The sequence below is a fragment of the Macaca nemestrina genome, chromosome 9, assembly GCF_043159975.1.
Source record: "Macaca nemestrina isolate mMacNem1 chromosome 9, mMacNem.hap1, whole genome shotgun sequence".
NCBI classification, from domain to species: Eukaryota; Metazoa; Chordata; class Mammalia; order Primates; family Cercopithecidae; genus Macaca; species Macaca nemestrina.
Window position 1 is genome coordinate 69,730,712 of NC_092133.1, and position 26,423 is coordinate 69,757,134.

At 40.5% G+C, this 26,423-nt stretch overlaps 1 protein-coding gene and 1 non-coding gene across 6 annotated transcripts in view; both read right to left on the reverse strand.

The window, feature by feature from the left end:
- Window positions 1-26,423, reverse strand: part of LOC105466224 (cilia and flagella associated protein 70) — a 125,482-nt gene that overhangs the window by 51,388 nt on the left and 47,671 nt on the right. For 4 of the 5 annotated variants that reach the window (XM_071068761.1, XM_071068763.1, XM_071068762.1 and 1 more), the window contains 3 exons: window positions 13,628-13,798; window positions 12,990-13,070; window positions 10,983-11,074 (listed from right to left, as the gene is read on the reverse strand). In XM_071068761.1, the coding sequence (XP_070924862.1) occupies window positions 10,983-11,074; window positions 12,990-13,070; window positions 13,628-13,798 (344 nt within the window). The remainder of the gene's footprint in view (window positions 1-10,982; window positions 11,075-12,989; window positions 13,071-13,627; window positions 13,799-26,423) is intronic. The other variant, XM_071068764.1, reaches the window with a different exon arrangement.
- LOC112423925 (small nucleolar RNA U13) lies at window positions 1,965-2,068 on the reverse strand. The gene has a single exon (XR_003014531.1). It is a non-coding gene; the product is annotated as a small nucleolar RNA U13 (small nucleolar RNA).

The following is a 26,423-nucleotide window of genomic DNA, read 5'->3' on the forward strand; positions in this document are numbered from 1 at the left end:
TCTTCCCCCACTGCACTTGAGCACTGTGCTATTTTATAATGTAAAACCCTAGATGTGAACCACAGCAAAGTATATGGCTATGGATCATACAGGAGGGAGGTCAGGAAGCAGCTACTCAGGGAGTATCTAAGTTGTATTTTTGGTTAATTTGAGCCCTGGCTTTACCCTTACATATTTAAAAACTTGTGGCATATAAGGGCTGTTTGGGGTTTTGGAAAGAAATGGGTATCAACATTTTAGAGGCACTCAGTAGCATCTCTGAAAACAGAATGATTTGGAAATCCGAGTGGAACAGGCAAATAAAACCTCTTCTTTCCTCCCCGTCTACAATAAAAGTGTACTCTTGGCATAATTTATAGGACTGCATTAAATTACAATAATGCTATCAAACCTTAAGGTGAGTAAAAAACCACATTTTGTCAATGTCAATCTACTTATGCCAAAACCTCTACCTTCTGTTTTCAGAAGCCCTTATAAGAACCTAGAAGGAATTAAGTTATAGCTCTTCTCCCTTTTAGTTTCAAGTTCTTGCTAAATATATTACACTACCTTGAAGTTCACAATTAAACTCACAAAATCTATTTTTCTTACTAGGTCCTATGTAATGATACACCTCTGTTCATAATTACTAATATTAATTCTATTTATTTAAATAGGTAATCCATTTATATTATTCAAAATCTAGAAGGTATGAAACTGTATAGCAAAATATCTCCTTCCAACCTTATTGCCCAGCCTCCTAGTTTCCTCTCCAGAGACAATGTTATTCATTCATTCAAAATAGATACTGACAGGCCAGGCGTGGTGGCTCATGCCTGTAATCCTAGCCCTTTGAGAGGCCGAGGCAGGTGGATTGCCTGAGCTTAGGAGTTCGAGACCAGCCTGAAATCCTGTCTATACTAAAATACAAAAAATTAGCTGGGTGTAGTGGTGTACTCGGGAGGCTGAGACTTGAGAATTTCTTGAACCTGGGAGGAGGAAGTTGCAGTGAGCTGAGATCGCACCAGTGCATTCCAGCCTGGGCCACAGGGCAAGACTCTGTCTCCCAAAAAATAAAAAAATAAAAATAGATACTGAGTGCTTACTGTCCATCAGGTAGTTTTCTAGGTTTGGGAATAGAGCATTAAACAAAATAGACAAAAACTCTTACTCTCATGGAGCTTACATTCTAGTAGGGAAAGAAAGACAATAAATAAGATAAACAAACAAGATAAATATGCTAGTAATATGTCCCATAGAGAAAAATAATGCAGGAAGGCAGACAGACTCTATTGGGGATTGAGGGTGGTGGAATGCAGGAGCATATTTCACCAGGAAGGCCTCGCTGAGATGATAACATTTGAGTAAAGACCTGAGGGAAATGAGGAAGCAACTGATGTAGTTTGGGTATTTGTCCCCATCCAAATCTCATGTTGAATTATAATCCCCAATGTTGGAGGTGGGGCCTGGTGGGAGATGTCTGGGTCATGGAGGTGGATGCCTCATGGCTTGGTGCTGTCTTCATGATAGTGAGTAAGTCCCTGCAAGATCTGGTCATTTAAAAATGTGTGGCACCTCCCCCAACTCCCTCCCTGCTCTCTCTCTTTTGCTCCTGTTTTGACAATGAAATATTATTTGGTAATAAAGATATTAAGTATCAATATATGCCACAATATGAATAAACCTTAACAACATTAGATTAAATGAAAGAAGCCAGTCACCACATATTTTATGACTCCAGAGTTGGCAAATCGATAGAGAAAAAAAGCAGATAAACGGTTGCTTAGGCTTGGGGGTTCAGGGTGGAGGAGTTGGCACAATGGTTGAGAGAAAAAGGAGAATGACTGCTAATATACATGGAATTTCAATTTTTGGGGTAATGATAGTATTTATAAAGTTGATTATGGAATGGCTGCACAATTCTGTGAGTATACTAAAAGCCACTGAATTGTACACTTTATTTTATTTTTATTTTTCTAAGTTCACATCAGACAGCTAATATGATGATGTCACAACAAGGCTTGAGGGAGGCACAGCTCATGCATGAGCATAAACACCCAATCATCACGCTTATGAACTACAAAGGGATCAGAATTGGATACTTTAAATGGGTGAACAAAATGAAAGAAGAGATGATGGTGGTAGAAAAGTATATGGTATGTGAATAGTATCTCGATAAAGCTATCATTAGAAAATAAAAAGGAAGAAATTGAAGGGTAGAATGGTAGATGTAAGGAAACTTACATCTAAGTACATATTACATCTTACATGTAAGTCCCAGATGAGGGACTACTATGGCTTGGACCAGAGAGTATGTGAGAATTAGGAGAGGTTCAGCTTGAAATATAAATGTGGGAGCCATCAGTGTACTGATGTTATTTAGAGCCGTGAGACTAGATAGAAACCAAGGAAGTAAGTATAGATAGATAAGGTGTTCAAGCACTGAGCTCTGGGGGACTCCAACATTTAGATGCTGGAGAGATAAAGAAGGCCAGGGAGGGAGGAATAAAGCCAGGAGAGTATAGCATCCTCACAACCAAGTGAAGAAAGTTCCTCAAGGAGGGTTGGGTAGTTAAATGTTGATGACAGATCAAAATGACCCCAAGAACAGACCGCTGGATTTAACAATGTGGTGATCAATGATGACCTTAATAACAACATTTATCTGAAGACAAATTATTGGAAGTGAGTTACCTGATCAAAGAGTTAAAAGATCCATGAATTTGTATTTAGATAGCATTACCAAATTGCCCTCCACTGGAATTTTACCAGTTTATACTTGAACCAGCTTATATGAGAGGACCTGTTTCCAAACATCCTCAACAACAAAATAAATTATCAAGCTTTTTTTATTTTCAGCAATTAAAAAACAAAGTACTTCAGCATAGTTTTGAGTTTCTTTTATTGTGGAAATAGTTGAGCTTCTTTTCATATGTTGAAGACTGCTTTAAATTTAGGCATATTCTTTTTTTTTTTTTTTTTTTCTTTTTTTTTAGACGAGTCTTGCTCCGTTGCCCAGACTGGAGTGCAGTGGCGTGATCTTGGCTCACTGCAAGCTCCGCCTCACAGGTTCATGCCATTCTCCTGCCTCAGCCTCCCGAGTAGCTGGGATTACAGGCACCCGCCACCGCGCCCAGCTAATTTTTTGTATTTTTAGTAGAGACGGGGTTTCACCGTGGTCTCAATCTCCCGACCTCATGATGTGCCCGCCTTGGCCTCCCAAAGTGCTGGGATTACAGGCGTGAGCCACCGCATCCAGCAATTTAGGTACATTCATATACAGTGACATAGATTTAGCAGTTTGGTATAACATGCCTCAGGCTCAGCCTGCAACCAAAGGCAAATAATCTTTCATAAGTATTGAGTATAATTTTATTTTTTATTTTTTTTTTTTTTTCTTTTTGAGACAGGGTCTCGCTCTGTTGCCCAGGCTGGAGTACAGTGGCATGATCATAGCTCACTGCAGCCTGGGTCTCTAGGCTCAAGCAATCCTCCTGCCTTAGCACCCCCACCGCCCCCCACCACTGGGTAGCTCAGACTACAGGTGTGCACTACCACACCCAACTAATTTTTTTATTTTTAATAGAGATGAGGTCTTGCTATGTTCCCCAGGCTGGTCTCAAACTTCTGAGGTCAAGCAATCTTCCTGCCTCAGCCTCCCAAAGTGCTGGGATTACAGGTGTGAGCCACCATACCCAGCCTAAGTACAATTTTCCATTGTTGCCATTCTTTTTTTTTTTTTTTTTTTTGAGATGGAGTCTCACTCTGTCACCCAAGCTGGAGTGCAGTGGTGCAACCTTGGCTCACTGCAAGCTCTGCCTCCTGGGTTCATGCTATTCTCCTGCCTCAGCCTCCTGAGTAGCTGGGACTACACACACCCACCACCAGGCCTGGCTAATGTTTTTGTATTTTTAGTAGAGATGGTGTTTCACTGTGTTAGCCAGGATGGTCTCGATCTTTTGACCTCATGATCCACCCACCTTGGCCTCCCAAAGTGCTGGGACTACAGGCGTGAGCCACCACGCCCGACCTATTGCTGCCATCCTAATTAGCTCTTGCTCTATAATTTTATCACTTGGCCTAGCTTGGAGAAGAAATGCCTTCCAATTCCCTACAGACAAAAAAAACCCTTATTGCTAATAAATGTTTCTCACAAAAAAGTCCAAGAACATTTAAACATTGATAAACCACAGTTTTTAAAGTACTATATAGAGTACTTTATATGCTATAAATGGATAAAAAGTTTCAGGATGTAAAAGTCATAAAAATTGCCGGGCGCGGTGGCTCAAGCCTGTAATCCTAGCACTTTGGGAGGCCGAGACGGGCAGATCACGAGGTCAGGAGATCGAGACCATCTTGGCTAACACGGTGAAACCCCGTCTCTACTAAAAAATACAAAAAACTAGCCAGGCAAGGTGGCGGGTGCCTGTAGTCCCAGCTACTGGGAGGCTGAGGCAGGAGAATGGTGTAAACCCGGGAGGCGGAGCTTGCAGTGAGCTGAGATCCGGCCACTGCACTCCAGTCTGGGCGACAGAGCAAGACTCTGTCTCAAAAAAAAAAAAAAAAAAAGTCATAAAAATTGCTTCTGCATTTGTTGTAAAACTGTCATTAAGGATACTGTTATACTGTCACTCTGTATTCCCCTATGTAAGAGCCCAAATTAGAAACCTGTTTTAGAATTTAATGCCAGGAATAAATGTGGTCTTTTTTGTGACTAACATGCTTCTCCCTTTATGATTAGAATTATAGAACTTATAGGGCTTCCCTTTTTGTTAGACAGCTCAGATTTGATGCTTATTTATGAGAGCTGTATTTAATGAGGGCTTCCTTTTCCATCATTTTGAGTTTTTGACTATTTCTAGATTATCAGTTTTATTTTGTATGTCATTTATGATAAATATTATCAGATTATTTTTGGAAGGGCACTATGCAAAGTTTTTAAAAACTCAAGAACACTCAGGTATAAAAGATGAATGTTCCATTATTAGCAGGTAATTCTCAAAGCAAACTTCCAAATTATTAATAATTATGTGTAAAAATGTTTCACTACACAATTTACAATGTGGATTAAAATTAAAATGAGAAACTTTTCTCCCCATCAAAATAGCAAAAATAAAAAAGTATTGTGTTGGTGAATATGTGAAGAAACAGTAGTCTCATATATCACTTATAGAACTGTAAATTTTTTGGAAGGCAATTTGAGGATATTTATCTAAAGTCTTAAAAATACATGTAATAAATAGTCTCCAAGGTAGAAGCCGCTATTTCCTTTCAACATTCTCTGAGTATAATGCTTCTCACATCAAGAGGTAAAGTCTAGATGTCAGCAAAAATGACAGGGCAGGTAACTCTAAACTCCCACCCCTCCAGATAAACTTAATTTTTAAAAAAACCCAGAAATTGAAACTGTCAGAACCAACTTGTTAGAATGTTGGGAAAAAAAGGTTTACAGTAATGAAGAGAATGCTGAATCCAGAAAAAGGCAATTCTAAATCAGCAGGAAAGTTTTGTGACATTTTTACTTGCTCTTGCCCCACTGCACACTGCATCCCCAGCTCAGCAGCACTCTCAAAGGTGGCAGCCTGGATTTCCAGTGTGGCACACTGGTCCCTGATTCTGGAGGGAGCGGAGCAGACCTTATTCTCAAATTACTATGTTTGTTCTAACTTTTCTGGGACTGCCTGAGAGACCGGTGCAAGGCACTCATCTCTGTTTCTCCTAACTCAGTGTGGAAAAGCACTGAAACCTATACAGGGTAGAAAAGTATTGTTCAAAAACATTGTAAGGTTATCGAATCCCCACAGCTGTTTGGGGCAAAGCATTATGGTTGAGACATACAATAGACCACCTAAAGTCTGAGAAGAAAAGCTGGAGAGTTTCTTTGGAAATTAGAACATTCAAAAGTACTTGGGTGTACTGGGGAATTCAGAAAGCCACATGTATGCCCAGGACAGGATGTATGCTTAAAGTTGACCAGAGAAGACCCTATGCTTTCACCACTGATTGATCTACAGGTTCAGTATAAGCAGGAAGTAAAGGCTGAGGCAGAAATATAAATGGCCTGGTTAAGTGTTAAAAGAATGCCTCAGCACAGAGCCATCTGTAAAGATTGGCACAAAAAATTTTTTGTTTTGTTTTTGTTTGTATTTAGATCCTGGCATTCAAGGAAATCTGTCAAAACACTGGCTGAACACAAGTTATACCTTAAACAGTAAAAAGCAGCCAAACCTAATGAAGGGAAAAGTTTGATTTCCAAAATTCCCATATGATAGTATCCACATGTCCAGTTTTCAACAATGATAAAATACAAATAGTACAAATAAATAAAAGTATGACTCTTTCAAAGAAAAAACTATAGCAATTCTCCCTAAAGAAGCCCAGCCATCAAACTTACTACACAAATACATTAAATCAACTTTCTTATACACACTCAAAAAGCTCAAGGAAGCCATGGAGAAAACAAAGAGAAAAAAGGAAAGCAATGTATGAACAAAATATCAGTAGAAATAGAAATTATTTTTTAAAAAACACAAGAAGTCTAGAGCTGAAGAGTACAATATTTGGAATAAAAAATTCACTAAAGGGTTCAACAGCAGATTTGATCAGGCAGAAGAAAGAATCAGTAAACCTGAAGACAAAACAATTGAAATAATTCAGTCTGAGGAACAGAAAGAAAAAGAATGAAGAAAAGTGAACAGAATTTAAGACCTATAGGATGCCATCAAGCTGACCAGCTACACATCATGGAAGTTCTGGAAGAAACTTCCCCCTTTCTAGAGAAGAAAGGGGGAAGAAATAATTTTGAAGAAATAATGGCCCAAAACTTCCCAAATTTGGTGAAAGACATGAATCAACACATCCAAGAAACTTAATAAACTCCAAGCATGAAAAATTCATATATCCACACTAAAACACACCATAGTCAAATTGTCGAAACACAAAGACAAAGAAAAAATATCAAAAACAGCAAGAGAAGTGTGACTTGTCACATACAAGTGATGCTCAATAAGATTAACAGCTGATTTCTTATCAAAACCATGGAGGCCAGAAGTCACTGAGATGACATATTTAAAGTCTGAAAGAAAAAAAAAATTGATAACTAAGAATTCTATATCCAGGTGTCTCATGCCTATAATCCCAGCACTTTGGGAGACTGAGAAGGAATGACCACTCGAGGCCAGGAGATTGAGACCAGCCTGGGAAACATAGTGAGACTATGTCTCTACGGAAATTACAGAAAAAAAAGGTAAAAGAATTCTATATCCAGTAAATTATCCTTCAAAAGTGAAGAAGACATTAAGACAATCCCAGGTTAACAAAATTAAGACAGTTGATAACAGGACCTACCTCATAAGGAATGCTAAAGGGAGTCCTTCAGGCTGAAATGACAAGACACTAGTCACTAACCTGAAGCCAGATGAAGAAATAAAGAACACTAGTAAAGGTAAATATGAAAGCCAGTGTTAATGTATTTTCAACTTGTAACTCCTCTTTCTCTTCTTTTTTGATGACAAATGCATAAAATAATAATGATAAGTCTATGTTAATAGGCACACAATAGATAAATATGTAATCTGTGACAGTAACAATGTAACCGGGGAGGGACAGGAGATGTATAGGAGCAGAGTGTACAGTACTGAAATTAAGTTTGTATTCAAACTAAGCTGTTACAGGTTTAAGATGCTAATTGTTGTCTCCAAGTTAACCACTAAGACGACAACTAAAAAATATATACAGAAAAGGAAAGAAGAGGGAAATCCAAATGGTATACTGCAAAAAATCAGCTAAATATAAAAAGGCAGCAATAAAGGAACTGAAGAACAACAACAAAAAAGACATGCAGACAACAAACAGATAAATGACAGAAGTAAATCCTTCTTTATCAGTAATCACATTAAATGTAAATGGATTAAACTTTCCTATTAAAAAGCAGACACTGGCAGATTAGATTAGAAAAACTCACACAGAATCCATCTATCTGCTGTCTACAGATACTCCCTTTAGATATAAGGACAGAAGGAAGTCAAAGGTAGGATAAAATCAGATATTCCATACAAATAGTAAAAAAGAGCTGAGATAGCTATATTATTGTCAGACAAAATAAACCACAAATAAAAAGAAGGTACAAGAGACAAATAAGGACATTAAATATTGATAAAAGTTTCAATATAGCAATACAATACAACATTTATAAATATATACAACAGAACCCCAAAATTTATAAAGCAAAAACTGACAGAATTGAAGGGAGAAACTGATAGTCCTACAATAATAGAGACTTCAACACTCTACTTTCAATAATGGATAAAACAACCGGACACGAGATTAATAAAAAAATAAATGATTTAAGCTGGGCATGGTGATTCACGCCTGTAATCCTAGCACTTTGGGAGGCTGAGGCAGGCAGATTGCCTTAGCTCAGGAGTTCGAGACCAGCCTGGGCAACACAGTGAAACTCCATCTCTACTAAAATACAAAAAAAAAAAAAATGCTATAGTCCCAGCTGCTTGGGAGGCTGAGGCAGGAGAATTGCTTGAACCTGGGAGGCAGAGGTTGCAGTGAGCTGAGATCATGCCACTGCACTCCAGCCTGGGTGACAGAGTGAGACAAAACAGAAGAGAAGAGAAGAGAAAAGACAGGAAGACAAAAAGACGGAAGTGATTTGAACTACCCTATAAACCAATTAGATCTAACAGACATATAGAGAACATTCCACTCAGTAACAACAGATTACACATTCTTCTCAAGTGCACATAGAACATTCTGCAGGGTATACCATATGTCAGGCCACAAAACAAGTATCAATAAATTTTAAAAGATTGAAATCATGGCGAGCATCATGGCTCATGCTTGTAATTCCAGCAATTTGGGAGGCCAATGCGGGCAGATCACCTGAGGTCTGGAGTTCGAGACCAGCCTGACCAATATGGAGAAACCCTGTCTCTATTAAAGATACAAAATTAGCCAGGTGTGATGGCACATGCCTGTAATTCTAGTTACTCAGGAGACTGAGGCAGGAGAATCGCTTAAACCCAGGAGGCAGAGGTTGCCATGAGCTGAGATCACACCATTGCACTTGAGCCTGGGCAACAAGAGTGAAACTCTGTCTCAAAAAAAAAAATAAAAGATTGAAATCATATGAAGCATATTTTCTGATCACAAAGAAATAAAACTAAAATTGAGTAACAGAAGACTTAAAATTAAGAAAATAAGAATATTAAATAACTGAAATAAGAAAATTTAAGCAACACACTCAACCAATGGTTCAAAGAAGAAACCACGAGGGAAATTAAAAAAAAATAAAATCCTTTAGACAAATGAAAACAAAAACCAAATAAAAAGTTATGAAATGCAGTGAAAGCAGTGCTCAGAGGGAAATATATAGTTCTCTACACATACACTAAAGAAGAAGAAAACTCAAAATCAATGACATAACTGTATACCTTAAGGAACTAGCAAAAGCGGGGCACACTATGCCCAAAGCTAGCAGAAGACATAATAAAAGAAAGAATGAATATTAGAGTAAAAACAAATTAGTGGATAGAAAAATAATGGAGAAAATCAATAAGCTTTAAAAGTTGGTTTTTCAAAAAGATCAACAAGATTGACAAACTTTTAGCAAGATTGACTAAGAGAGAAGACATGAAAGTGGAAACATTACTACCAATTTTAGAGGGATAAAAAGGAGTATTAGAGAATACTATGAACAATTGTATGCCAACAAGTTGAATAACCCAGATGAATGCACAGCTTCCTAGTAACACACAAGCAAAACACTATGGTACAATATAAACAGTTCTTTAAAATTACATATATGTATATGTAACGTGCATGTGTGTGTTTATGTATGTGTAACATGGGGGGCTTTAAAATAACTCCAGAAGGATAACACCAAGGTGTTAAAAGCAGTTATCACTAGGTGAGTAGAGATCTGGATGTTTTTATTTTTTAATTTTTTAAAATTTTAATTTAATTATTACAATTTTTTATAGAGTTGGGGTCTCACTATGTTGCCCAAACTGGTCTCAAACCTCTGGGCTCAAGTGATCCTCTCGTCTTGGCCTTTCAAAGTGCTGGGATTGGACTTTCAAAGTGCTGGGATTGGCCGGGCACGGTGGCACAAGCCTGTAATCCCAGCACTTTGGGAGGCCGAGACGGGTGGATCACGTGGTCAGGAGATCGAGCCCATCCTGGCTAACACGATGAAACCCCTTCTCTACTAAAAATACAAAAAATTAGCCGGGCGCAGTGGCAGGCGCCTGTAGTCCCAGCTACTTGGGAGGCTGAGGCAGGAGAATGGCGTGAGCCTGGGAGGCAGAGCTTGCAGTGAGCCGAGATTGTGCCACTGCACTCCAACCTGGGCGACTGAGCGAGACTCCATCTCAAAAACAAACAAACAAACAAAAAAACAAAACAAAAAAACACAAAGTGCTGGGATTACATGAATGAGCTACCACACTTGACTTTGGGTATCTTTATATACTTTCTTGTTCATCCGTATTTCCTATAATTTTTTTTTTGGAGACAGAGTCTTTCTCTGTCTCCCAGGTCGGAGTACAGTGGCGCAATCTCGGCTCACTGCAACCTCCGCCTCCCAGGTTCAAGCAATTCTCCTACCTCGGCCTCCCGAGTAGCTGGGATTACAGGTGCATGCTGCCATGCCCAGCTAATTTTTTGTATTTTAGTAGAGATGGGGTTTCACCGTGTTGCCCAGGCTGGTCTCAAACTCCTGAGCTCGGGCAATCTCCCCGCCTCGGCCTCCCAAAGTGCTAGGATTACAGGCATGAGCCACCACACCCAGCTTCCTAAAAATTTTTATAATAAGTATGCAATGCTTTTGTGATAAGGTAACAACAATAACAACAACAACAAAAACTTCATCTAGAAAAAAACCAGATAACTCCTGCTTAGCCCAAGGGAAATTACAATCATGGGGACAATCTGACTTTCTCTTATTTACACCCAAATTGTACAAAACTAGTATAAGCACCATAGCTACAAACCTTCTGGCTAGCTCCTCTGGCATTCGCTTTGGAACCAAAGCTTTGTCCAGCTGAATTTCCAACACAATGTATGTCCCTGCTTCTACATATTGCTGTAAAGACATTATTTTCTTATTATTTCCAGAAAAAAAATATATTTATGAAAAATTTAGTAACATAAGATGATGCTCACAATAAGTGAGAAAACTGCATATATAACTACATATACAGTGTGATCTCAACTGTTTTTTTTTTTTTTTTTTTTTTTTTTTTTTTTTTTTTTGAGACGGAGTCTCACGCTGTTGCCCAGGCTGGAGTGCAGTGGCGCGATCTCGGCTCACTGCAAGCTCCGCCTCCCGGGTTCCCGCCATTCTCCTGCCTCAGCCTCCTGAGTAGCTGGGACTACAGGCGCCCGCCACCGCGCCCGGCTAATTTTTTGTCTTTTTAGTAGAGACGGGGTTTCACTGTGGTCTCGATCTCCTGACCTTGTGATCCGCCCGCCTCGGCCTCCCAAAGTGCTGGGATTACAGGCTTGAGCCACCGCGCCCGGCCTGATCTCAACTGTTAAAATACTTTTCACACAGAAAAATAACTGGAAAGAAATAGAGCAACAGTGGTTATCTCTTAGAGGAAAGGATTTTCAATTTTATTCTTGGAAGCTTCTACAGTGTAACAGTGCTTCAGCCCTGTTTAACTTGTTCTCAATACTTTCCCAGGAACTGTTTTAAGTGAATGCCATCCTCTCTGCCAGCAACTTTCTTTCAGGTGGGTCCTGCAGAAAAATTCTCTTCATAAACTTCTTACATTCCCACTCACAGTCTCCTCATTACCATCTACCAACTCCAGCTGCTGGACAGCTCTACCCAGATTTTTGCCAGCATCCTAAATACATGTCCAAAATTTAATTTATTATTTCCCCAATGTCAATCTCTCTTGATTTTTCTCTCAATGGTGTTGCATCCTTCCAGAAAGTGAGGCTTGCAACCTGAGTTATCCTTAACTTTTCTCATCAATACCCCCAAAGCTTCCCAATTGCAAATTCCTTGCCTCTGCAGGTTTCTGACTTTCTTTACTGCAACCCCTGCCCTAAATAAAACTGTCATCAACACTCATCTATACTACAAGAAAAGCCTGCAGCTCTACCCCACCTTCAATCTCTTTTTTTCATACCCTTGCAAGAATTCTGACCTGAAACACACATGAGGTCTTATTTCTATCTGACTTTAAAACCTTTGATGTGAATCTCCTAGAAGAGGTTCAAGAATCTGTCATCAGCTATACAATAAAGTCCAAACTTTTAAATAAGCCTTTCAAGTCTTTCCATTACCTGATTCAGCCTCTTTCTTCTTTCCTAACTCTTTATAGAATCTTTCCTTTAATTTATCTATATACCATACACTGTAACTAACTGACACACCCTAAATTCTGCTCTTGCAAATTCTCTGTGTTGTTCTCTCTCAAGCTGCTCCCTGTCTCTGAAATGCCTCTCCCTCCATCTTCTTATGGCAAACAGGTCTCTTCATCTTTCACTACTTAGTATGGATATCACCTCCTCCATGAAGCCTTCCCTTAGACTTCCCCATCCCAATATTTGCCTCCTCAGAGCCCACACAGAACTTTTATTTGTACCCTTATTATAGCACTTATCAAAATTATATACTATGGTTATCAAAATTATATACTATATACCAGTCTGTTTCTCCTACCAGATGCTGAGTTTCCTGAAGGCAGATGAATAAATGCTGCAGAAGATGCATCTCTGCATCCCTTATAATGTTTAACATAGTAGAATTAATAAAAGATATAATATTTTAATGCTGGAAAGGACCTTAAAATTAACCTGGCACCAGTTCATTTTACAGAATTTCAACAAGACAAAGAAATTTGCCCAAAGTCACAGACAACTAGTCATGGGCAAATATGGAATGATAACTAACATCCTGCCCGAGCATTTTCCACTGAAAATGCCTTGCTTAATAAAGGTCTGGTTAACTTAAACTTAATTTTCCAAACTTTATGCACAATTACCTGTCCTTCAGGATTGTGACTTAGAGGGGGTTCACCTTCCAAAGGAGTATCTGAGCTCTGAGATTTTATACTAGGTGCCTGCTGAAAGAAAATGAACACACTTCAAAAACTGAATTCCTACATGGTCTTCATAGTGACAAGAACAACGATCTCTACATTGCATCAAAATGCAAACTAACTGCAGCCATAAAAAAGAATGAGTTATTGTCCTTTGCAGGGATGGATGAAGCTGGAAACCATCATTCTCAGCAACTAACACAGGAACAGAAAACCAAACACCGCATGTTCTCACTTATAAGTGGGAGTTGAACCATGAAAACACATGGACACAGGGAGGGGAACATCACAAACCCGGGCCTGTCAGGAGGGCCAAGGGGAAGGGACAGCATCAAGAACAAATACCTAACACATGCGGGGCTTAAAACCTAGATGGCAGATTAACAGGTGCAGCAAACCACCATGGCACATGTATACCTATGTAACAAACCTGCACATTCTGCACATGTATCCCAGAACTTAAAGTAAAATTTTTTTTTAAAAAAGCAAACTAACATTGATACAAGTCACCAAGTGAGTAATCAGTGAAGTCTCTGGAATGTAATCTAACAGGCAAAATCATCACCTTCCCAACAACCTACCACATCCCCAGGCCTAGGCCTTCCATCTATATCCTTTTCTTTCACTGGTTTATCTTCTTTCAGATTCTTAGAAACAGCTTGCTTGGACAGCAGAGAATTAATTCCTCCTATTTTATTATTATGAATCAAGTGATGGCCAATATCCCGGAACAAGCTCAGTAAACATTTGGTCTGAAAACGAACAAAAAAAGCAATACATGAGACAAACCTGAAAGAAGTACACGTTATTTTTTTACCATTTAGTTTTCCAAACAATTTCAACATTTAACATCAGAGAGAAAGAAGGGACTTGAAAGACTTCATTGTATTTCCCTCCTTCTAGAACAGGTAAAAACACCACAGAAAGTTAGTTGCCTACTATAGCATTTAAAGGATTTAGAGGAGACCTTACGACCTGGTTTGATTCTGGCATCTCATAACTCTTGTAATCAGAATGCTTTTAATCTTTGACACAGAATTTCAAACCAGGCTGGACATGGTGGCTCACACCTGTAATCCCAGCACTTTGGCAAGAGGATTGTGTGAGATCAGGAGTTCAAGACCAGCCTGGGTAACATAGTGAGACTTCATCTCTACTAAAAACAAAACAAAAAAATCAGCAAGGTGGGGCCGGGCATGGTGGCTCACGCCTATAATCTCAGCACTTTGGGAGGCCAAGGCGGGTGGATCATGAGGTCAGGAGATCGAGACTATCCTGGCTAACACGGTGAAACCCTGTCTCTACTAAAAATACAAAACATTAGCCAGGCGTGGTGGTGGGTGCCTGTAGTGCCAGCTACTCGGGAGGCTGAGGCAGAAGAATGGTGTGAACCTGGGAAGCGGAGCTTGCAGTGAGCCAAGATCACGCCACTGCACTCCAGCTTGGGCGATAGAGCAAGACTCTCTCAAAAAAATAAAAATAAAAAATAAACAATAAAAAAATCAGCGAGGTATGGTGGCACATTCCTGGTAGTCCTAGCTACTAGGGTGGCTGAGGTGGGAGAATCACTTGAACCCGAGCAGTCAAGGCTACAGTGAGCCATGACTGCACCACTGCATTCCAGCCCAGGCTACAGAGCAAGACTCTGTCTCAAAAAAGAAAAAAAAAAAGGCCATGTGCGGTGGCTCACACCTGTAATCCCAGCACTGTAGGAGGCTGAGGCAGGTGGATCATTTGAGACCAGAAGTTCAAGACCAGCCTACCCAACATGGTGAAACCCTGTCTCTACTAAAAATATAAAAATGAGCTGGGTGTGGTGGCATGCACCTGCAATCCCAGCTACTGGGAAGGCTGAGGCAGGAGAATCACTTGAACCCAGGAGGCGGAGGTTGCAGTGACCTGAGATGGTGCACTGCACAGCAGCCTGGGCAATAGAGTGAGACTCTGTCTCAAAAAAAGAAAAAAAATTAAAATTAAATTAACATTAACAGGTTGAATTCACTTCTATACAAGAAATAGTATCTATTTAGTTACCACAGCCCTATCAGTTATAATTGGAAGGATAAGGCAAGTTTAAAGTTCAAAGCAAACTCTTTGTATGGAAAAATTCAAACTATAGACAAATCACCAGAAAAGGATTTTACAACAATTTTTCCCTAAAAATTCTTTTTTGAAATAAACAATTTTTAAATTAAATAACATGGATGATTCTCAAAATAATTCATGTTGAACAAAAAGAACCAGACCAAAGGAGGCCAGGTGAGACGGGAGGGGTAGACAGAGGTGGGCAAAGGAATAATAGAAGACACAAAAATCTTTGGGGGGTAATGTGTGTATGTTCATTATCTTGATTGTTGTGATAGTTTCACAGATGTACAGATATGTCAAAACTTTAATATTGTACAATTTAAATATATGCAGTTTATTTATCAATTATACCTCAATAAAGCTGTTTGAAAACAATCCAACAATATTAATTGTAAATACTAAAAATCACTCACAATCCTGCCACCTCTGTGATAAATACTGTATTTCATAGATTCAAAGACACAAGCTTTCTCAAATTTTAACATCGCTGGGGTATGTTCTATAAAAAGAGTATTTCATATAAGTGGTATCATACAATACATAGTCTTTTGCATCTGCCTTCTTTTACTTAGCATGTTTTTGAGGTACGTCCATGCTATAGCATGTGTCAGTTGGTTCATTACTTTTTTATTTTTTATTTTAGTTATTTATTTGAGACAGAGTCTCACTCTGTCACCTAGACTGGAGTGCAGTGGCACAATCACAGCTCACTGCAACCTCTGCCTTCTGGGCTCAAGCCATTAGCTCACCTTAGCCTCCTGAGTAGCTGGGACTACAGGCACATGCCACCACCCCAGCTAATTTTTGTATTTTTTGTAAAGATGGGGTCTCACCATGTTGCCCAGGCTTGTCTCAAACTCCTGGCCTCACTGATCTGCCCACCTAGCCCTCCCAAAGTGCTGGGATTACAGGTGTGAGCCACCACACCTAGCCCAAGTTTACTACTTTTTTAAAAAAACAGGTTGGGCACGGTGGTTCACACCTGTAATCCCAGCACTTTGGGAGGCCGAGGCAGGAGATTGCTTGAGCCCAGGAGTTTGATACCAGCCTGGGCAAACACAATGAGACTCTGTCTCTACAAAAAAAAATTTTTTTGTTTTAATTAGCTGGATGTGGTGGCCTATGCCTGTAGTCCCAGTTACTCAGGAGGCTAAGGCAAAGGATCACTTGAACCCAGTAGTTCGAGGCTGCAGTGAGCTATGACAGCACCACTGCACTCTAGCCTGGGTGACAGAGAGAGACCCCATCTCAAAAAAAAAAAAAAATTGAGATATTCACATATACACAACATACCCACTTAAAGTGCATGATTCAGTGATTTGGGGATTTTATATCATTAGTAGTTCATTCCTTTTCACTGCAAAATAGTATTCTCTTGTATAGATATACCACATTTTGTTTATCTGTTCACTATCTGCGGACATTTGTATTATTGTGAGCTTTTAGCTACTACAAATAATGCTGCAATAAACATTCACATATATGTCTTCGTGTGAATATAGGTTTTCTTTTTTCTTAGAAATTCCTAGAAATGATTTGTTGGGTTCTATGGTAAGTTTATACTTACTAAAGATATTCTTTTTTGTTGTCGTTGTTATGAGGCAGGGTCTCACTCTTGTCACCCAAGCTGGAGTGCAGTGGCATGATCACAGCTCATTGCAGCCTTGATTGCCTGCTAGACTCAAGTGATCCACCTACCTCAGCCTCCCAAGTAGTGGGACCACAGGCATGCACAAACAACATACCCAGCCAATTTTTTTTATTTTTTGTAGAGATTAGAGATGGGGTTTTGCCATTTTGCCAGGCTGGTCTCCAACTTCTGAGCTCAAGCAATCCACCCATTTCAGCCTTTTAAAGTCCTGGGATTACAGGCTTGAACCACTGCACCTGGCCAGATTTTCTATACAGTTGTCTTTTCCAGTATTGAGAGCTGAATACTAAAATTTCTAAATACTATTGCCAAATTGCCTATTTCTCCTTTCAATTCTGTTGGGTTTTGCTTCAAGTATTATGAGATGATTGTGTTGTACTGCTAAGGGTGTATACACTTATAATTGTCCTGTCTTCCTGATGAATTGATGCTTTAATCATTGTGACATCCATTCTGTCTTCAGTAATATGTATTTCTAGTCTTAAAACTATTTTGTCTGGTATTATTGTAGTTACTCAGCTATTACCCTTTCTGTTTCCATAGTATATCTTTTGTACCTTTTTACTTCAACCTTTTGTGTATTTGAACCTAAGGTGTGTCTACTTTAAACAGTATATAGTTGAATCTTGATTTTTTTGTAAATCCAATTCAATAATTTCTATCCTTTTATCGGTGTGTTTAGACCATTTACATACAATAATATTGTTGAAATACTTAGATTTTTATTTTCCATGCTATTTGCTTTCTATATATCATCTGTTTTTTGTTGTTCTGTTCTTCCTTTAACTACCTTATGTTAAGCAAATATTTGTGATATCCCACTTAATTCCTTTGTTGAGATATATATATGATATACACATAAATATATGTCCAGAGCTGCGTGGCCCGGCCATAGCGATTAATAACTGACGATTGATGCCTGAGCTCTATACATTTCCACTCTATACCTCCTCCCTAGATTTACCTTCTTCCCTGTACTGATATCTCATACAAAATGGCGCTCTTCCTGGTTCTTCATCACCCATTTTCCCGCGCCCAGGAAAATGAACAACTTACAGCACAGGCGCCATCCCGCGCCCGGGAAAATTACCAACTGACGGCGCAGGCACAACATGACGTCCGACCGAAGAAACCGAAACCTACCTGGCCACGCCCACCGCAGGGCCACCATCATCGCCCTGGCCCAACCTCCGCCCCTGCCGGTCTATATAAGGCATTACACTGCCACCAATAAACGAGACTTGATCAGGATACTGTCTTGTCTCCATTTCTCGTGTCTCTTGTTCCCCCAAGTTCCCACTCCCTCTTCTAGGGCCTACATTGACGATCCCGCGGGTCGGGACACGTGGCGCCTCAACGTGGAGCCTGGAAACAAGGGATTCCGTGAGGAAGAGGACGCAAAAGAACAGTCGACCGTCAAGGTGAAACTAAACTCCTCCGATCACCGCGGGAACCTGCCGCGTCAGAATCGAAGGTAAGTGACGCGTCCGAAATGGGACAAGAATTAAGCCAACATCAAATCTATGTAGGACAATTAAAAGAGGCTTTAAAGATACGAGGAGTAAAGGTTAAAGGTAATGATTTGTTTAAATTTTTTGATTTTGTAAAAGACACTTGCCGTTGGTTCCCACAGGAAGGAACTATTGATATTAAAAGATGGCGTAGAGTAGGAGATTGTTTTCAAGATTATTATAATACTTTTGGGCCAGAAAAAATTCCTGTGACCGCCTTCTCTTATTGGAATCTCATTAAAGATTTGATAGATAAAAAGGAGGTCGATCCACAAGTCATGGCCGCGGTTGCTCAAACAGAACATATTCTAAAGGTTAGTTCCCGCTCTAACCTCACAAAGCCTCCGCAAGATACGGAGGAGGATCTCATTTCCCTTGAGAGCGATGATGAGGAAATCAAGTCTCCTTCTGTAACAGATAAAGAAATGTTACACAAAAACAAACAGAAAAAATATCCAGTTTTACAAACACCTCAAAAAGAGGAAGAAACTAATAAGCCTGATCAATCAGACATAAATTGGGATGATTTAGAGGAAGAGGCGGCTAAATATCATAACCCCGACTGGCCTCCCTTTACTCCACGCCCGCCCCCATATAATGGGACACGTAATGGGGCTTCTGCGCCCATTGCTATGGCAGTAGTAGATCCCAAAGAAGAATTAAAACAAAAAATTGCTCAACTAGAAGAACAAATTAAACTTGAGGAGTTGCATCAATCATTGATTAGGCTCCAAAAATTAAAAACAGGAAATGAAAAGATACCTAACCCAAATGTTATGGAGGGTTCCCTGCGCCCACCTCAGCGGCCTGGACAGCATGTTCCAAGAGAGGGGTTAGTTGCTAGCTGACATAGAGAAGACTCCTCCCCCAAAGACATCTTCCCAGTTACTGAAACCACAGATGGGCAAGGACAAGCTTGGAGACATCATACTGGGTTTGATTTCACTATCATAAAAGAGTTAAAAACTGCTGCTTCTCAATATGGGGCTACTGCTCCATATACTCTTGCAATAGTGGAATCTGTAGCTGATAACTGGCTCACCCCTACAGATTGGAATACCTTAGTCAGGGCAGTTCTCTCTGGGGGAGATCATTTAATTTGGAAGTCAGAGTTTTTTGAAAATTGTAGGGACACAGCTAAAAGAAACCAACAGGCAGGAAACGGCTGGGATTTTGATATGCTAACTGGTTCAGGTAACTATGCAGACACTCAGGCCCAAATGCAATATGATCCTGGCTTGTTTTCACAAATCCAGGCAGCCGCTACAAAAGCCTGGAGGAAACTCCCTGTTAAAGGAGACCCCGGGGCCTCACTCACGGCAGTCAAACAAGGACCAGATGAGCCATTCTCAGATTTTGTACATAGACTCATGACCATGGCAGGTAGAATTTTTGGAAATGCAGAAACGGGTGTAGATTATGTTAAACAGTTGGCATATGAAAACGCCAACCCCGCCTGCCAAGCGGCAATCAGACCTTATCGAAAGAAAACAGATTTAACAGGATATATTCGCCTTTGTTCAGATATTGGGCCCTCATATCAACAGGGTCTAGCAATGGCCGCCGCCTTTAGTGGTCAAACAGTAAGAGACTTCCTCAATAACAAAGGTAAAGATAAAGGGGGATGCTTTAAATGCGGTAAAAAAGGACACTTTGCAAAAGGTTGCCATGAAAACCAAAATAAAAATCCAGAAACAAAAATTCCAGGCCTTTGCCCAAGGTGTAAAAAGAGGAAGGCACTGGGCCAACGAATGTAAATCTAAAACTGATAGTCAAGGAAATCCTTTATCATCTCAGCAGGGAAATGGGGTGAGGGGCCAGCCCCAGGCCCCAAAACAAGCATATGGGGCAGTCAGCTTTGTTCCAGCCAGCAGCAACAATCCATTTCAAAACTTAGTAGAGCAACCCCAGGAAGTGCAGGACTGGACCTCAGTTCCACCTCCCACACAGTATTAACACCTGAGATGGGACCACAAACCTTAAATACAGGAATATATGGGCCTTTACCACCTGACACTTTTGGGCTACTCTTGGGAAGAAGTAGTGTCACCATGAAAGATTTACAAGTCCTCCCTGGAGTTATCGATAATGATTATGAAGGAGAAATTAAAATTATGGCCAGAGCTATTAACAACATTATTACTGTCCCTCAAGGGGTTAGAATAGCACAGTTAGTTTTGCTACCCTTAGTTAAAACATAATAATATCCAACACTCCAACAGGAATACAAAAGGTTTTGGATCATCAGATATATATTGGGTGCAACCAATTATAAATCAAAAACCCTCTCTAACCTTATGGTTAGATGGTAAGGCATTTACTGGGCTAATAGACACAGGGGCCGATGTAACCATCATTAAACAAGAAGATTGGCCCTCTCATTGGCCTACCACAGAGACTTTAACTCACCTGAGAGGAATTGGACAAAGCAGTAATCCTAAACAAAGTTCTAAATACCTAACATGGACAGATAAAGAAAACAATTCAGGCCTCATTAAGCCATTTATCATCCCTCACTTACCTGTTAATCTTTGGGGACGAGACCTGCTCTCCCAAATGAAAATTATAATGTGCAGCCCAAATGATATAGTTACTGCACAAATGCTAACTCAGGGATACACCCCTGGTAAAGGTCTTGGAAAAAAGGAAAACGGTATTCCACAGCCTATGCCGGTCTCAGGACAACTTGATAAAAAAGGGTTTGGAAATTTTTAGCCCAGGCCACTGACATACCTGCACCCCAAAAGTGCGCTGACCCCATTACTTGGAAGTCAGATGAGCCCGTTTGGGTAGATCAGTGGCCTTTACTTAATGATAAGCTAAGTGCTGCCCAACAGTTAGTGCAGGAACAACTGCTAGCAGGACATATTACAGAAAGTAATTCCCCTTGGAATACACCCATCTTTGTCATTAAGAAAAAGTCTGGCAAATGGAGACTCTTACAACATTTAAGAGCAGTAAATATCACTATGGTCCTTATGGGTGCCTTACAACCGGGACTGCCCTCACCAGTTGTGATTCCTCAAAAATATTTTAAAATCATTATTGACCTTAAAGATTGCTTCTTTACAATCCCCCTTCATCCTGCTGATCAGAAAAGGTTTGCCTTTAGTCTTCCATCTATAAATTTTAAACAACCAATGAAACGTTACCAATGGAAAGTCTTACCTCAGGGTATGGCCAATAGTCCTACCTTGTGTCAAAAATATGTAGCCGCTGCTATAGAACCAGTCAGAAAAATATGGACACAAATGTATATTATACATTATATGGATGATATTTTAATAGCAGGAGAGATTGGTGAACAAGTCTTACAGTGCTTTGCCCAACTCAAACAAGAGTTGACAACAGCCGGACTGCAAATAGCCCCAGAAAAAATACAACTACAAAATCCATATACCTATCTTGGTTTTCAAATTAATGGACCCAAAATCATTAATCAAAAGGCCGTTATACGTCGTGACCATCTAAAAACTTTAAATGATTTCCAAAAATTACTGGGAGACATAAATTGGCTTCGACCATACTTAAAACTTACCACAGGAGAGTTAAAACCTCTTTTCGATATATTAAAAGGAGACTCTAATCCGAAATCCCCCAGGTCCATTTCAAAAGAAGCATTAACGGCACTCCAACGGGTAGAAAATGCCATTACAACACAATTTGTTACCAGTATTGATTATTCTCAGCCATTAATACTCATTATTATTATTTTTTTTTTTTTTTTTTTTTTTTGAGACGGAGTCTCGCTCTGTCGCCCAGGCTGGAGTGCAGTGGCGCCATCTCGGCTCACTGCAAGCTCCGCCTCCCGGGTTCACGCCATTCTCCTGCCTCAGCCTCCCGAGTAGCTGGGACTACAGGCGCCCACAACCGCGCCCGGCTAATTTTTTATATTTTTAGTAGAGACGGGGTTTCACCGTGGTCTCGATCTCCTGACCTTGTGATCCGCCCGCCTTGGCCTCCCAAAGCACTGGGATTACAGGCGTAAGCCACCGCGCCTGGCCATATTCATTATTTTTAACACAGCAATAACCCCTACTGGTTTATTCTGGCAAAACAATCTCATTATGTGGGTACACCTGCCCTCCTCCCCCAAAAAGGTTTTGTTGCCTTATTATGATGCCATAGCTGATCTAATTATCTTAGGAAGACAAAACAGTAGAAAATACTTTGGAGGCCGGGCGCGGTGGCTCAAGCCTGTAATCCCAGCACTTTGGGAGGCCGAGACGGGCGGATCACGAGGTCGGGAGATCGAGACCATCCTGGCTAACACGGTGAAACCCCGTCTCTACTAAAAAAATACAAAAAACTAGCCGGGCGAGGTGGCGGGCGCCTGTAGTCCCAGCTACTCGGGAGGCTGAGGCAGGAGAATGGCGTGAACCCGGGAGGCGGAGCTTGCAGTGAGCTGAGATCTGGCCACTGCACTCCAGCCTGGGCGACAGAGCGAGACTCTGTCTCAAAAAAAAAAAAAAAAAAAAAAAAAAAAAGAAAATACTTTGGAATAGAACCCTCTACCATTATACAGCCCTACACTCAATCACACATCCATTGGCTGTTACAAAATACAGAAGCCTGGCCAATTGCTTGCGCTTCTTACACTGGCACAATTGACAACCATTACCCACCTAACAAACTCATTCAATTTTGCAAACTTCATGCGTTTGTATTTCCTCATATTACCAGTAAGGAACCTCTCAATGACGCATTACTAATTTTCACTGATGGATCTTCCACAGGACTCGCTGCTTACACCTACAATAATACAATTGTCAAATTCCAAACCACTTATACATCAGCTCAGCTAGTCGAATTACAAGCCATAATTGCAGTATTATCAGCTTTCCCTTGTCAGCCACTTAATATTTACACAGACAGCGCCTACCTGGCTCGTTCAATACCCCTCTTAGAGACCGTGCCTCAAATTAAACATATTTCAGACACAGCTAACCTATTTCTACAATGTCAACAACTTATTCAAAAAAGGACTACTCCTTTTTTCCTTGGACATATTAGAGCACATTCAGGATTACCGGGACCTTTAGCACAAGGTAATTCAACAGCTGACATGGCAACAAAAACCATAGCCACAGTCACTACAGACAATTTACAACAAGCACAAAAAGCACATGCCCTACATCATTTAAACGCCCAGACCTTAAGACTTATGTTTAAAATTACTAGAGAACAAGCCTGACAAATAGTTAAACAATGTGCCAACTGCATAACTTATTTACCTGTTCCTCATCTAGGAGTTAACCCTCGAGGACTCATCCCCAACGAAATTTGGCAAATGGACGTTACACATCACTCAGAATTTGGCCAACTAAAATATATTCATGTATGCATAGACACCTATAGTGGGTTCATTATTGCAACTCTCCAGACAGGAGAGGCCACCAAACATGTCATAACTCATTTATTACATTGCTTTTCCATCTTAGGTATACCCAAACAAATTAAGACAGATAACGGTCCTGGTTACATAGCCAAAACTTTCTTACAATTCTGCAGCACCCTACAAATTAAACATATCACAGGCATTCCCTACAATCCCCAAGGACAAGGTATAGTAGAAAAGGCCCATCTGTCATTAAAAACTACTATCGAAAAAATAAAAGGGGGGAGCTGGTACCCCGTGAAGGGTACCCCCAGAAACATACTTAATCATGCCCTCTTTATCCTTAATTTTTTAAATTTGGACAGTCACGGAAAATCTGCTGCCGACCGTTTCTGGCATCCTGAATCTCAAAAACAGTTTGCAATGGTTAAATGGAAAGATCCACTTGATAATTCATGGCATGGCCCTGACCCAGTTTTAGTTTGGGGAAGAGGCTCAGTATGTATTTTCTCACAAAAAAATGATGCAGCCAGATGGCTGCCCGAAAGATTGGTAAGACAAATGAATCATAACCATTGTCAATCCAGGGAAAACAATCCTCCCTGAGAAGTTTCTTCCCTTTTGTTTTTCAGAAAATGAAGCCCAACATGAGATTCTTTTGGAAAATAATCATTTTATATAACATAGTGACAGTCTATGCAGGTTTTGATGACCCTCGTAAAGCAATAGAACTAATACGAAAGCAACACGGCCAGCCTTGTGACTGCAGTGGGGGACAAGTATCTGAACCTCTGTCAGACAGAATCTTCCAAGTGACTTGCTCGGGCAAGACAGCTTACTTAATGCCAAACCAGCTATGGAAATGTAAGTCAACCCCAAGAGACACCTCCCCTAGCGGGCCGCTCCAAGAATGCCCCTGTAGTTCTTTCCAGTCCTCTGTACATAGTTCTTGCTACACCTCATATCAACAATGCAAATCAGGCAATAAAACATACTATACGGCTACGTTACTAAAAACACAAACTGGAGGTACCAGTGATGTACAAGTACTAGGATCCACCAATAAACTTGTACAATCTCCTTGTAACGGCCAAAAAGGACAGCCTGTTTGCTGGAGCACTACAGCCCCTATCCACATCTCTGATGGGGGAGGTCCATTAGACACCGCAAGAATTAAAACTGTTCAGAAAAAAACTAGAAGAAATTCATAAAGCCCTGTATCCTGAACTTCAATATCACCCTTTGGCCCTGCCTAAAGTTAGAGATAACCTTATGATCGATGCTCAAACTTTTGATATCCTTAATGCCACTTACAACTTACTCCAAATGTCCAATACAAGCCTTGCCCACGATTGTTGGCTTTGTCTAAAAATGGGTCCCCCTACTCCTCTAGCTATACCTAACTTTTCATTATCCTATGTCAATTACTCGGGTGAGTCCTTGGTCAATAACTCCTGTCCAATTATCTCTCCCCTCTTAGTTCAACCAATGAAGTTTTCTAATTCTTCTTGCCTCTTTTCACCGTCTTACAATAGCACTGAAGAAATCCATCTAGGCTACGTTGTATTCAACAACTGTACCTCCATAATCAATGTCACCAGCCCCTTGTGTGCTATAAATGGCTCGGTTTTCCTCTGTGGAAACAACATGGCATATACTTATCTACCCACAAATTGGACAGGGCTTTGTGTTCTAGCCACTCTTCTCCCCGACATTGATATCATCCCTGGAGATGAACCTATCCCCATCCCCGCTATTGAGCATTTTATATATAGACCAAAGCAGGCCATACAATTTATTCCCTTGTTGGCCGGACTGGGAATCACCACTGCATTTACAACAGGAGCTACAGGCCTAGGAGTCTCACTAACCCAATATACTAAATTATCCAATCAATTAATTTCCGATGTACAAACCTTATCCAGTACTATACAAGATCTACAAAATCAGGTAGACTCATTAGCTGAAGTAGTTCTCCAAAATAGAAGAGGTCTAGACTTACTAACAGCAGAACAGGGAGGGATCTGTTTGGCTCTACAGGAAAGATGCTGTTTTTATGCTAACAAATCCGGGATCGTCAGAGATAAAATAAAGACCTTACAAGAAGAGCTAGAAAAACGCAGAAAAGACCTGGCTGCCAATCCGCTTTGGACTGGACTCCACGGACTTCTCCCTTATCTCCTACCATTTTTGGGTCCTTTACTTACCCTTCTACTCTTTCTCACTCTTGGGCCTATAATCCTTAATAAGCTTTTGGCATTCGTCAGAAGACAAATCAAGGCCTTCCAGGCCAAGCCTATACAGGTCCATTATCATCGCCTTGAGATGTCTGAACATGGTGAGTCTTATCTGCCTTTATAAGACCACCGCCCCTGTGAGCTGAACTGGACAGTCAATGACGGGTAAGAGGACACCACCCCCAACTGAGCCTAAAACAGGAGGGCCGCCCTTGCTGCTGCCTAATCCCATGACGGGCTTAAAAGGTGGGGATGAGTTGACCCAACCTAAGACAGGCGCAGTTCCCGAGGGGTTATCTCTCATCATGAAATAATAAAAAAGGGGGACCTGTCCGGAGCTGCGTGGCCCGGCCATAGCGATTAATAACTGACGATTGACGCCTGAGCTCTATACATTTCCACTCTATACCTCCTCCCTAGATTTACCTTCTTCCCTGTACTGATATCTCATACAAAATGGCGCTCTTTCTGGTTCTTCATCACCCATTTTCCCGCGCCCGGGAAAATGATCAACTTACAGCGCAGGCGCCATCCCGCGCCCGGGAAAATTAC